This window comes from Mastigoproctus giganteus, chromosome 6 (assembly GCF_048544385.1).
Source record: "Mastigoproctus giganteus isolate SK-2022 chromosome 6, ASM4854438v1, whole genome shotgun sequence".
Taxonomy (NCBI): domain Eukaryota; kingdom Metazoa; phylum Arthropoda; class Arachnida; order Uropygi; family Thelyphonidae; genus Mastigoproctus; species Mastigoproctus giganteus.
Genome location: NC_143580.1, coordinates 23,488,950 through 23,503,256, shown reverse-complemented (window position 1 = coordinate 23,503,256; position 14,307 = coordinate 23,488,950). Strand labels below are relative to the sequence as shown.

The following is a 14,307-nucleotide window of genomic DNA, read 5'->3' as shown; positions in this document are numbered from 1 at the left end:
TTCATGTTCCAAAAGCATGTTATTAATAGACAGCAGGTTGTTTATCTCTGCAGCTTGTTATGTATTTAACCAGTCGGGTATCTGAGGATATAATTCATATGACTTATCTTACATCCGTACACACTAACAGCATCTACTTTGGCCCTCCATGCTCCACATTTTAAGGAGGATTTGATTTAAGAGTTTTGCAGACTTGATTTAAGAAATTTAAATAATCTGTTCCCCTCCTTGCTCTGACTGTATCTAGTAAAGATAAATATGATAATAATAATAACTAAACTTTAGATAAAAATTATCAGAAACAAATGCATTAAAAGGAGAAAATATACAAGTTTTTAAATATTTTAATTTCTACTTAAATATTTTGTATTCCAAATTCTGTCTTTATGCTTAGGCATGTGAAGCATGGAAACGGGAGGCAGAAGAATCTGGCAGGAGAGAAAGATTAGCTCAGCAGGAAAGAGATGAGGTAAGGTGAAAAATGTGATTGTATTTAGGTTTTAATGTGCATCAGCTATGCTCATATTATATTCTGGGAGTCTTGGTTAGTTATGGTACACCCCCCCCCCGAGCAAATTGCTGTAGGATTGGTTAAATTTTTGGATAAACAACTGGTTTTTCTTCTTATTTTCAGTAGCTAAAAATTATAATTGATATTAAACAAGTCCCACATTCTCAGTAATTTTTAAGAAATTTTTGGCAGACTGTGAAGTCTGAGGTTCATCTGCCAGAAAAGACATCTTGTTTTTAGAGAAGTCTATACTTCAAAAGGGTTTTCAGAAAAGTCTATACTCCTTTGGAGTATACACTTTTCTAAAAGTAAAATGAGGGGGAGAGATGGGACAAGAATTTTAATGTTAAAGCTTAACATTCTCTTTTAAGAAATATTTGTGCTCATTCTACCACACACACACACACACACACACACACACACACACACACACACACACACACACACAATATTAAGCATACTAAGGGTAAGTTGCTACAATGGATAAAAGGATTGTTGAGTGGGAGAAGACAGAGGGTGGTAATTAATGGGTGCTGCTCTTCGTGGACTAATGTTATTAGTGGAGTCCCACAGGGTTTGGTGTTGGGTCCTCTGTTGTTTTGTATATTTATCAGTGATATTGATGAAGATATATCAGGCTTAGTGTCGAAGTTTGCAGATGATACAAAGGTTGGTAGGGTTGTTAATGACAGTAATGGCAGTGTGCTACTGCAACAGGATCTAGAGATAATTTAGGCAGATGGGCTAAGAAGTGGCAACTGAAGTTTAACCTTGACAAATGCAAAGTACTGCATATGGGTAGAAGTAACCCCAGAGAAAAGTACCAACTGTGTGGTACTACACTTAAGGTGGTAGAAAATGAAAAAGACCTGGGAATAATTGTGCAGTCAGATATGAAATTTTCTGAGCAATGCAGATAGGCTGCCAGGGCAGGTCATGGGGTTTTGTCAATGATATATAGGAATTTTGCTAGCAGGGAGAAGGAGGTGATTGTCCCTCTGTATAAGGCAATGGTAAGGCCACACCTTGAGTACTGCGTACAGGTCTGGAGGCCTCATTTTAGGAAGGATGTAAATTTGCTTGAGCGTGTACAGAGAAGGGCAACAAGATTGGTGAGGGGAATGAAGGGATCCTCTTACCAAGAGAGGCTTAAGTTCTGCAAATTGCAATGGCTGGAGACTAGGCACCTGTGCGGTGATCTGATTGAGTTGTATAAGGCCTTGAATGGGTTGAGCATGCTGAATTCTGATGGGATCCTTCCACTTGTTCAGATTATGAACCTAATGGGGCATAAATTCAAATTAAGAAAAGACAGATGTAGAATAGATGTGCAGAAATTTGCCTTTAGTCAGCGGGTGGTTAATTGCTGGAACAAACTTCCATCTGTTGTTGTGGAAATTGATAGGTTAAATGAATTTAAGGAGGAACTGGACAGGCATTTGGAGGGAATGGTGTGTGTTTTTTTTTTTTGGCTGATGCTGCATAAGCTCATACTTCCTTTCTTGCATCAGATGACACTACTACTAACAAGTTAATTACATTGTTTATGTCCATTAAGCAATAATATATTTAATGTCCAAGTGAAAATATAGCAATCAGAAAAGCTTGTGCACAGAGATTCTGTAACTTTTGTACAGAGATCCTCCTTCAGCAAAGTGACAAATTAAGTTCCTTCAGTTTTGTTATAAAGAAGCTTTACTCTAATTTACTATCACTATTACATGTCACTTTTATTCTGTCATACAACTGCACTTTGGAACTGAAACATGTTATTGATTTTTTTATAACGTGTTTTTGCACTTTCTCCATATAAATTGTTTTGCAAAGTAATTACATTAGACTCCTGGTTATCTGGAGTGGGTGAAGTATAATTTTTTTTCGATAATCTGAAAAATTAAAATGTGGCAAAAATGTAAATTTGGAAAATGTGATGTTTACTTTTTCTTTTGGTTTGCCTCTCTGTGAAAATGGTAATATGTATATTTCAAAGTAGCATTGCCTTGCTGTTCCATATAGTCGTGTAGAGAGTTGCTAAAGTTTACACTTTAGCAACTTTTTCATGTGTGTTGATGAAACATAACAGTTATTTTCTGTTTTAACATAATGGACTTGCACAGATTCAAATTTAAAAAAAAAAAAATATATATATATATATATTTGAATAATGGCTTTAAAAGTTAGAATGAAATGAAATAAGAAAATAAATAAATATATATAAAGCTATCATTTGAGGCAGCAAAATGCACATCCTGCACGTGATGCTCAGTACATAATCCATAATTAATATAAAAAAATAAAAATCAGATTAATACATATGCCAGTAGCATGGCTAAAACTGTAGAGCAAAAAATTAACATAAAAAATTAAATCAACAGGGAAGGGAAAAGTAAAGGTAACAAGACTGAATCTGTAGCCTAAAGTCTCCAATTTAGAAGTTCAATATTCTCCAATTTAAGAAGTTCATTTAGCTACAGGTGTATGTATTAATTTTATTTTTATTTTTTTATATTAATTATCGATTATTTATATATATATAAAATCGTAAACTTCAAGCTTTTCCATAGCTTGAGGCTTACGCCCTAAATGCTTTATAGTCTAAATACATCATACACCATCGGGCATCTCTCATATTGTGGAGTTATACTTCATAACTGTTTTGCCATCATTGCATCACTCGGGTACCTACCTACCCACCCACCGAAGAAGGGCCAAATAGCCCTGAAATGGTGCCATCTGGGTGGTGATATCCATCTAAGAATAAGTAAAATTAGTCTTCTCCTCGGGTGAAGCCTTATTTATTCGAAGTAGTGCAATATCATGGCAACTCGTTGTTGAAGGTATTCACAATAAGAGATATAACTTAAAACGATGCCACTTTGCTAATATTCTGTTCATTCAGATTTGGCTATGTATTATTGATGCTTTCGTACTATACTTATACAATCGATTCCGGTTATTTGGAACACATCGGGACTAGTGCGTTTTGGCCCGATTAAGAGGCTGCCCCAGTTATCCGAAGTTTCACGTAAATAGTTAAAAATACAATGTACCCCCCCCTTACAATTGGTTCAGTGTACAATCAAATCACGTTATGACGAACTCACCATAGTAAAGTACTGTTCACTATACGATGTGCAGTAAGTGCCAGTCATTGTGATCACGTTTGTGAATTGCATTTTAATTCTATTAAACAGCGATTCTAATTAGAGAAAATAGGAGGAATATTATCCACAGGCTATAAAAGCAAAGATATATTAAGCACAAATTTACCCTTTATTACCTTACTAATTAAAAAAATTAAATGATACGTGAAAATCGGAAGAATATACCTGATAATCGGAATAATTAATACGTACTGTAATATGTACATACAAACTAGTTGACATTTCTGTTCACTGACATTTGTGGGTGGGGGGGGTTAAAATTTAAAACAGTAAAAAGATAAGCAATCAATAACAAAGAACACGGCGCATGCAAATTGCAAGTAACACAATATGCACAAGTGAGAACGGAGTAACGAGTTACAAAGCTTTAAAAATAGGAATAAAGAGAAGAGCTGAAAATTAATTTTTTTTATATGATTGAAGATTTCATGGAAGTGTAAACACATTTCACCATAATAACCCACAGAATTCCAGCTGTTGGTATTATCGCAAATTCAATAAGATCGAGTTTACTGTCCGTTTATGATAGATTTCACTAAGAGAAATGCCCAATAAACAGGTGACTGCTGATTGTTTTATGGTTGTGACCTCCAGAAATCTGACCAAACCATGTGGTACAGTCGGAGACAATCGTAGGGTAATCTCCAGTGCTCTGCGGTCTCCTGCTCCGATTAAACGGCATGCTGTCCCAATTAAGCGAAGTAAATCCTGGCTATTTTCTCGATTGGTTTCTGTTTTTTAAGATTTGCCCCAAATAAACGGCTGCCCCGATTAACCGTTGGCCCAAATAACCAGAATCCACTGTGTGTGTGTGTGTGTGTGTGTGTGTGTGTGTGTGTGTGTGTGTGTGTGTGTGTGTGTGTGTGTGTGTGTGTGTGTGCGCGCGCGCGTATATATATAATCGATAATATTGATAAAAAATAATTAAGTTACTGAATGACAAAGTAAGCAAACAAAGTATTAAATCAAAATTATTAAACTGTGTTATGGATCTGGGTTACTACTAGTTACAGTAGCGAAACCTGGCAACCATAATGAAATAGAGACAAATGTTTATTATATTCAGTGTATAGGGAAGGGATGCTGACCTGTCAATTGTAATTTCCATGGAAAAATTGAGAAGGCCTGTAAAGTGAAGGAGATAACCTGGAAAAATTGATTAACATAAAAATAAAAATAATAAAGGTGTTGCCTAAAGTAGTGAGTCCTAGGGCCTTAACTACTTCTTCAAATGGTCTGCAGCCAAAACTGTGGGAGTCACCACAATAAGTAGGGTCTCTGTTTCTGTTATGATGTATACATGCAAAATATATAAATCATAGCCGACCCGACAGAGACCAAAAAGAAAGGAATAAAATTTCAAACAAAAAAAAAAAAGAAAGAAATTAGCTAAGATAATGCCAATAAAACTTTATTAAAGAAAAAGAAGAATAAAAAATTTTGAAATCAAAAAGACAAATACATTACAAAAATTAAACAAAGTAGCTGTAGATTACGGGATAAAATCGGGTTAAAGCCAACTTACTATGTGTTTGGACCAGAATCTGTGAAATAGCTATGTGTGGTGTTTACAGAGCAATGTTGGAGACCCAAGGATGGAAGCCGATAGATCTCTGTCCAGAATGTTTATATCAGTTGAAGTAACCATGTGTGAGGGGGAAGAAGTGGAGTCATTAAAGTGAACCATCCCATGTTACTAGGAAGTAGGTAAATAAACAAATGCGGCAAAGGGAGACTGTGACTGACAAAGTAGTGTAGAAAAGACACTAAACTTTGTATCAGAAGAAAAAAGAAGTGATGGCAGAAGAATAGCATCTCGGTATTGCTTTCGGCCAGTCTAATTGCGCACGAGAAATAAAATGTAGTAATTAAGGATAGTAGAAAGCAATTTGAAGAAGAGTAATATAGTTGTGCTCAGGTTGGCCAGGGTTGCTAAACCCGTACCATAGTTGGTCCCTAGACAGATGTCTGGACAAATGCCTCATATGTTTAAGTCGTTATTATAAATGTAAAAAAAAAAGGGGGGGGGGGGAACATAACAGAACACAATACCCCCATGTATTGGCCAATCTGTAGGCACAAGCTTTCTACACCGTGAGACACAACAGAGGCTAGAGGGTATATAACTATACATTATGTACAGGCCTGAAAGTAATATGTAATCAAACAGTAAATGTTGTTTATATTAAAGTTGTAGTTTATAAATTTTTTGAATTTTATAATATTTACTGCTTTTTTTAAATGATGGTAGAGGAATGCTGTAGGGAAATTATTGCATAGCAATTTATCATGGAGTTGTTTAATGCTGTCAGCAAAGAGACTGTCACAATTCTGATGCATTGGGAAAGTATTATATTAGCATGTGCTTTTTTAGAAATGTTAGAGTGCCAGTGGGTAAAACTGACTACATTAAAGTTAAAAGAATCTCTTTTATTGTATGTGTTGATTGTGGTATGAGGCTGTTAATATTAATATCCAAGTCTAAGTAATTGACTGAAAAATCATTATTATTTGTTTTCTCCAGAGTAAGTTCTGAAGGGTAAATACCAGCAAAGTCCTGTATAAATGTAGGGTAGTTGAATACCAATAAGTCATCAGTATATCTGTAAAGTTTAATAGCTGAGGGTAGAGAGGTCTCAGACCAGTATAGATATAGGTTAGCTAAGATACAGCTAGCGGGGCTGCCCATGGGGGTACCTTTGGTTTGCAAGTATACAGATTTGCCGTCAAAAATGTTGTTATTGGAGACACAGAGATTAATGAGATTGCTCCAAAAAACTGCATTACAACCAATAATATATTTGTATTTATTATAAATTTCATTCAGGACTGATTTTAAGTTGGTTAGGTCTATTCTGGTGAATAGACTATTGAAATCAAAAGTTTGCACATGAGAAATGTTGTCAGTATTCAGAGCATTAATAACTGGAATGTTGTTATTAATTATTCTACTATTAGGAAGGATGTCCATTATAGATTTAAATAACTTTTCTAAAGTTTTACTGCGTTTATGGGTGTAACTGTATTTGCAGGATGTAATAAACCTAAATCCTGTAGGGCAGTGGTTTTCAACCGGGGTGCCGCAACAACATTCCAGGGGTGCCACGTAATTTGGGTTTAAGTTACTTAAACTTATTATTTTTTCATTTACATGTTTATTTCATTACGAAGAGGTGTGCAATATCTTTTTAATTTTATGGTGATCTATAATTGATGTTTACTTAGTACCTCTATAGAAAGAATAAAATTATATACTGTATATATATATATATATATATAATTTGTATTATTAAATGTAATTTTTATAATTATATTATTGTAATAAATATCATATAACATATATATTTTTAATATTATATATATATATATATTAAAGATAATAGAAAATAATATAAAAATTAAATCAATCAAATAATACATTCAGGGATTTAAGAAAATGCAAAAATATATATATATATATATTTATTTATCGCTTTTTACCCACAATCCAGATGACTTCAACTGGGGCCAACTACCCAGACTGAAGGCAAAAAAACGACAAGAAGTTCTCTGTTTCTATAATGATCAATATATGCTAAGTAATTTAAATCTAAACCAAATATAAACCAATATAGGCCGAATATAAATCAAATATAGTAATTAAAAAATTTTAGAAATTTTAGAATCAAAAGTAAGAAAATATAAGTAAATTATAAATGTAAGCATATATTAATCATCGTTGAACCGACAGAGAATGTAATTTAATGATTAAAATAAAATTAAATATATAATACATACTACATATTTACCGTATCCAGGACATAATGTAATAGTCGTCAAAATAATATGTGGTTAAATATATTGGTCAAACTAGCAATAATCTACATATAAGAATGAACCTTCATCGTTCCGGTATTAAAACTTATAATAACAAATACAGTAAGAAAACCGGTAATCTTGAACATGATATTGAATTCAGACATTTCCAAAAACATACTTTTGGTAATATTTTCATTTCAGTACTTAATGTAATTAATAACACAAATGAAAGATTATTGCAAGAAGAAATTAGCATGTTACAATATAAAACACTATCCATACAGTCTAAATAATAGATTTAATCAAAAATATATGACGAATAATTTAAGAGATATTTGTGTTTATAATATGTTTCAAATTGCCAAACTTCATAAATATAATCGCAAAAGAAAATATATTAAATCCAACACATATAAAAGCAACCAAGAACATATAGGAGACTTCATGGATTTATTCAAAATGTGGGACACCAATCCTTTAAATATTAGTAAAATACATAACACACTTTTCAGTATTAAACTTAGTGTAATCAAAGCACTAAACAGAAAAGCCAGTGATTACATCTTTGCATCTTCTCATCTTATGCACATTATACTAGACATTGTTAAATTCAGAATTAATATTTTGAATATTAACAAGCAACCAGAAAACTCTGTCCTTGTCTTATATTTTCAAAATAAAATGATGGATGATTTGGATATACATAAAACTATTAATTTACGTAATGACTTGCCGCCTATTAATAACTTACATATTAATATCAGCTTTAGATATTCTAAACCATTTGGTCTTAAAGTGTGTAACTATAAAATAATTCTACAAACCTTCACAATATTAACATCGGACAGGATACATGTTTGCCACAAACCTTCATTTCATAGATACGTGGATCCTAACCATAACCACATTATAACCGGAAATTTAGATATAATCCCATATCCTGAACTGAGAGATATTTTATCACTTGGTTTTAAATTTTGACCTAATCTACCTTTAAAAAATTGTTATATCTAGATTTATTAAAATACTGCATAAGATCAGCATACAAATATAACATACCAGTTGAGGCATACACACATCTAACAAATATAATCAACTGAAATTCATATTCATACAGGATAATCTATATAATACCAAATTAATAAATAGGCAGCTCAAAGATATACATGAACATTTTATAATTACTCCCGTTAACAAAGCTGCTTGCAATTATGCAATTATATGTAAATCATATTATATAGAAATTATTAAAAATGAACTACAGTCTAGCCATACATATAAACACATAACATCTTCTTCTAATATAATAATCAAAAAATTAATTACATTGCAAAAAAAAAACCTAAAATATCCATTTATATATGGAATACCCAAATTTCATAAATCACCTATTGCATTTAGATTCATAACATCATGTAGAGATAGTTATGCTAAATTTCCAGGAAAAACATTAGAAAAGTTACTTAAAATTATATTAAATAACTTAAATAAAACTATTATAATAAAAATAACTTACCGATTATAAATGCAATAAAAAATAACATTATTCAACAAATACAAACATTTGACTTTAACAGTCTATTTACGAGCATTTATCTTGATAATTTAAAAGTTGTTCTCCAGAAACTATATTTGGAAAATAAAAATGCTATAAAGGTTGATTTAACCTATTGGGATACTCTAATAAATTTATGCATCTTTAATAATTATGTATATGATGGAACATCATTATACTTGCAAGTGACTGGCACCCTTATGGGAAGTCCAGCATCAAGCATAATCGCAAACCTTTATCTATATTATACAGAAAGAGCATTCCAAACTAGCCTACTTATATTCAGATACGTAGATGATCTATGTTGTTTAATTGTCCACATTTTGTCCAGGATTACAGTAAATTATATCCAGAAGAACTTGTATTAGAAAAAACTATTAGTTCTGATACTATAGCAAATTACCTGGATCTTCGTATAGAAATATTCCATAATAATATAGACATAAACGTATATAATAAAAGAGATGCATTTAATTTCAATGTAGTTGGCTTTACAAACTGGAGATTTAATATATCAAAATCAGTGCATGCTAATATCATTTTATCCCAATGTCTGAGGATTGCTTATATTTGCAATAATAATAAAAACTGTTCAGCAAACATAATAGCATTGTACAACAAGTTGATTAATAATAATTTCCCTATCGCTTACCTGAAATACCATTTCAGGAAAGCGATAAGCATAATTAATTTCAAAAATTTGTTTTCTGAACCCATTGGTTCAATATAATTGTCATATTTAGTGCCATGTATATATGTACATAGGATACACTTTGCATTCTTGGTGTCTTGCAGCATAGAAAACTTGTACCGGCTTGCAAATTACAGTGTATAATTTTTTTTTATATATACATAGTTAAATTCATTTAAGTTTACTTAAGTTTATGCTGAGGTAACATGCCAATTCAGCTCAGGGTCCTACTATAGGAACGGGTTTGCGATCCCGGGCATACCCGAGCCACAACTTATATCTTGTAATGTCTTTAAGCTGTCCTACACTCTTTATTTTTATTTCTCCGAAATTATTAGGGCAATCCGAGGACATAAGAGAAACTATTTCTTATCTATACCACTATTTTTCTCCTTTTTTGGAGTTGAAGTTCTATTATTCCTACTCCTTTAGTTTTTCTTCTCACTATCTGCATGTTTCTCTTTGCGTTAACTTAGATTTGATTGGCAAATTGATTAATTATTTATTTATATTTATTTTTACCGTATCCATCACATAGGGGGCACCACATTATTTTGACGACTATTACATTGTCCTGGATACGGTAAATATGTAGTATGTATTATATATTTAATCTTATTTTAATCATTAAATTACGTTCTCTGTCGGGTCAACGATGATTAATATATGCTTACATTTATAATTTACTTATTTTCTTACTTTTGATTCTAAAATTTAATTACTGTATTTGATTTATATTCGGCTTATATTGGTTTATATTCGGTTTAGATTTAGCATATATTGATCATTACAGAAACAGAGAACTTCTTGTCGTTTTTTTCCTTCAGTCTGGGTTGTTGGCCCCAGTTGAAGTCATCTGGATTGTGGGTAAAAAGTGATAATAATTTTTTTTTTTTTTTTTTGCGTTTTCTTAAATCCCTGAATGTATTATTTGATTAATTTACTTTTTTCTATTATCTTTAATATTTTATAGACATTATGGGTGTAATGCATGATTGCTCTGCAACTGCTTTGAACCATAAATATTAGTTACAGTCGTTATAATTATTTATTTTTATATATATATATATATTCAAAATAAAATAAAACATAAACTAGTAGTATGGCAATAACTGTAGAGTGAAAATTAAAATAAAATAAACCAACAGGGAAGGGGAAGTAAAGGTAATAAGACAAACTGTAGCCAAAAATCCCCTATATAATTTAGCACTTTAAATCCAATTAATAAAACCGATATAAAATTTAAAATAATGCCAGTTATAATATTTATTTATTTATATTTTCTTATTTTATGTTATTACATCTTAATTTTTAAGCCATTATTTAAATAAATATATATATATATATATATATATATATATATATATATTTATACACATACAAATACATAGAGAGAGAGTATCGGATCTAACAGGCACAAAATTGCCACAAAATGAAATAAATTATTTAGGGGTGCCGTTATTAAAAAAAAGGTCAAAAACCACTGCTGTAGGGTTTTTGTGCAACTTTGGCATGAAATAAATATAAGGAAAATTGTAGTTATTAAAGCTGATTTTAAGTTTCTTGCCGAAAGCAATTAACTTCTTTGTGATGATACTGTTGTTGTTAGTGATGGACCTGTAGGTGGCACTGGAATTTAGTTCTGTATTTAATGTTTGGAAATAAAAGGCTTTACAGATAATGGCATAATTGCAAGAGGCTTTATCAACAGGGGTGATTATAAAATGTTTATGCAGGTCCTCCAATTGTTGTTTTAATGTTGAAAAATTAAATTTTAATCCTGCTGATGGTTGTACCTGTGACAATGATGGCTTATAATTTTGTAGCATCATAGCAAGTACTGAATTAATTCATAGTTGGAAGGCTTCAGTGGGGATGTTATGATGGTAAGAGAGCTTAAAACAGAAGTTAAATAAAGCATGGTATAATTGTTTTCTGAAAAATTTAAAGTTGGTTTTAAAGGATGGCCTATATTTGAAGCCATAGGACATGATGCTTCTGAGTTCCTTATTAGGTATAATCTCTAGGTTGCCTGTTAAGATATGGCCAAAGTGTGTATCAATAAATGGTTGGAGATTGGCTATCAGGCCAATCTCCAACTGCTAGGTGTTTGTAATTGTAAACCCTGGGCCCAAAAGATTTAGCATATCTGAATCTGGAAATAATGTTCAAGCTTTGGCAGCCATCTGGAAGTAGGTCAGTAGATTTATTGATGCAATCATTAATGTTTAAATTGTCCGGGTAAGTATTATAATTAAAAATGATGGTGGTATTATTATTTTGGCTGGTCAGCTTGCTGTAAGATTTAAATTTACAGATATTTGTAATAAGGTCAAGTAAATGCTTAGATGTGAAATTGAAGGTGAGTATGAATCTGTAAAGGGCCTTTAAGATGCTGTGTTTAGTACAAAAGAGTAGATCATGAATCTTTTTTATGTTGAACTGGCCATTGTCCCAGTCAGAAATAGTCTGTTTAAAGTCACCTAACTTGTATTTATGCATAGTAATGTTGGTACTATTGGTTTTGTGTTTCTTATAAGGTCTGGATGTATTTAGGCCTTTAGTAACTTAGAATTTGTCGTACATGCAAATATCTGTAATATTATTCGTGATGATCTTATGATTGAACTTATTGTTGAGTCCATATGGATAGTTTTTAATTTTAACATGAACAATTCTTCCTGTTGATTTCGGGCATTAGGTTCCATCACTTGTGCTAGGATGGAAATATAGATGTTGGTAAAGCAATGTGTTTGGAAGTGATTGTACTCTTATTTCTTGTTCCGAGTTATGGATGTTGCGGTTATTGTAATTCTTGATATCTGACCTATACAGGTTAAGCTTAATAAGGTGGAGTTTATTACCAGTTTGTCCCACATATTACAGGTTCGGCATGTTAAAAGATAAACTATGTTGCTGCTTTTGCAGAATATTTGATCTTCAGTATTGTTCGAAATATGTTGTGGATGCATGTAGGGGCATGTAAGGCAAAGTTTGTTGGAGCATTTGTTACGTGCCTCTACATGCATCCACAAGTGCTTATGCATTTCAGCTAGGTGCTTTTTGATAGTGGAGAAATTGTTTGATAATTATTGGGTAGGTCAGTGAGGACTGAGTTTTTATCCATATTTGGAAGGTTTCTTTGGGTGTATTATATTTGTACGATAACATAAAGCAAAAGTTGAGTAAATTGTGATAGAGTTGTTTTTTGACCTTAATTTGGTTGATATGATGGTGTAGCCTGAATTTGAAGCCATGTGCCATGATGTTTTTTAGTTCTTCATTTGGTATTATGTCTAGATTACCAGTGATGATGTGTCCAAAATGAGTATTGACATAAGGTTTAAAATGTGGTTGGTTGCATATGCAACTGTCGGAATCTGGTATAAATTTACCTAGATTGGTGGCAAAGGCTTTGTAATTACGTGCTATCAGTCTGAAAGGTTTTGAGTAGCTGAACCTTGATATTATTTGAAGGTTGTGGCAGTTAGTAGGGAGGAGATCACAGTGCTTGTTGGTGCACCTATTGATGTTAATTTTGTCCAGGTTGGCGATGTACCTTAATATTAAGGTGGTATGCTCTTTATTACTATCAATATTGCGATTAAATTACTTACAGACTTTAGACTAAATTTTTAGTCTAAAGTCTGTAAGTAATATGAGTAAGTGCATAGATTTAATATCTGTATTATGGATGAATCTTTAGAGAGCTTTTAGAACACTAAGTTTAGTGCTGAAAAGCAGGTTATGGATTTTTTGTATGTACTTCCATATAACCGTTCTCCCATTCAGAGATCAACTGAAAAGTTTCCTAGTTTATAGGGTTGTTTGGACTTATTAACCTTGACTTGAAATTTTTTGTGAGGTTTGGGTTTATTTAAACCTTTAATCAGATATGAATTTGTTATAGATGCATATATCAGATGTATTGCCGGATATAATGTAGTGGTGAAATTTGTTGTTTAGTCCATATGGGTGAAGGGTTTTTAGTTTTAGCATGTATAACTCTTCTAATCTAATTCTTGAGCAGGGGTCAGATATATGTGCTAGTATAGAGATTTGGATATTTGTAAAGGAATGGACTTGGAAGTGCTTATACAGTCAGTCCTCGTATAACACGTGTTTACATTACAAAAATTCGATCATACACAATTTATAAATAGGGGAACGATATCTTATATAACACGAACTGAATTCGCTTATGCACGATTCGCCTTTGTGTTTACAAGAAATGGCAGTCGAAAGCAACACGATAGGAATGAAGAGAAGATTCTGAAAATGTATTTATGTTTTTTATATCAGTGAAGATGGGCACATTTCACCATAATAACGTAAAAACCCACAAAATTCCAGCTATCGGTGTAATCGCAAATGCAATTAGATCGAGTTTACTACCAGTTTATAACAGATTCCACTAGCAGAAACACAACTGGAAATTGTTTTTATTGTTTTATGGTAGTAACCCCCAAAAATGTGCTTTAGTAAAATGTGAGTTGTTAATAGTGTATCTCTGCCTTTACAGTGTTGTTTATTCAGTTGCTACACACGCGCAGCTTTGTTTATGTGTATCAAGCGTGCCTCCTCATTT

General features: G+C 32.1%; 1 protein-coding gene across 4 annotated transcripts in view; it reads left to right on the top strand.

Moving 5' to 3' along the window:
• unk (RING finger protein unk) overlaps window positions 1–14,307 on the top strand; it is a 308,416-nt gene that overhangs the window by 278,266 nt on the left and 15,843 nt on the right. For all 4 annotated transcript variants that reach the window (XM_090375033.1, XM_090375034.1, XM_090375032.1 and 1 more), the window contains one exon: window positions 395–469. In XM_090375033.1, coding sequence (XP_090231159.1) covers window positions 395–469 — 75 coding nt within the window. The remainder of the gene's footprint in view (window positions 1–394; window positions 470–14,307) is intronic.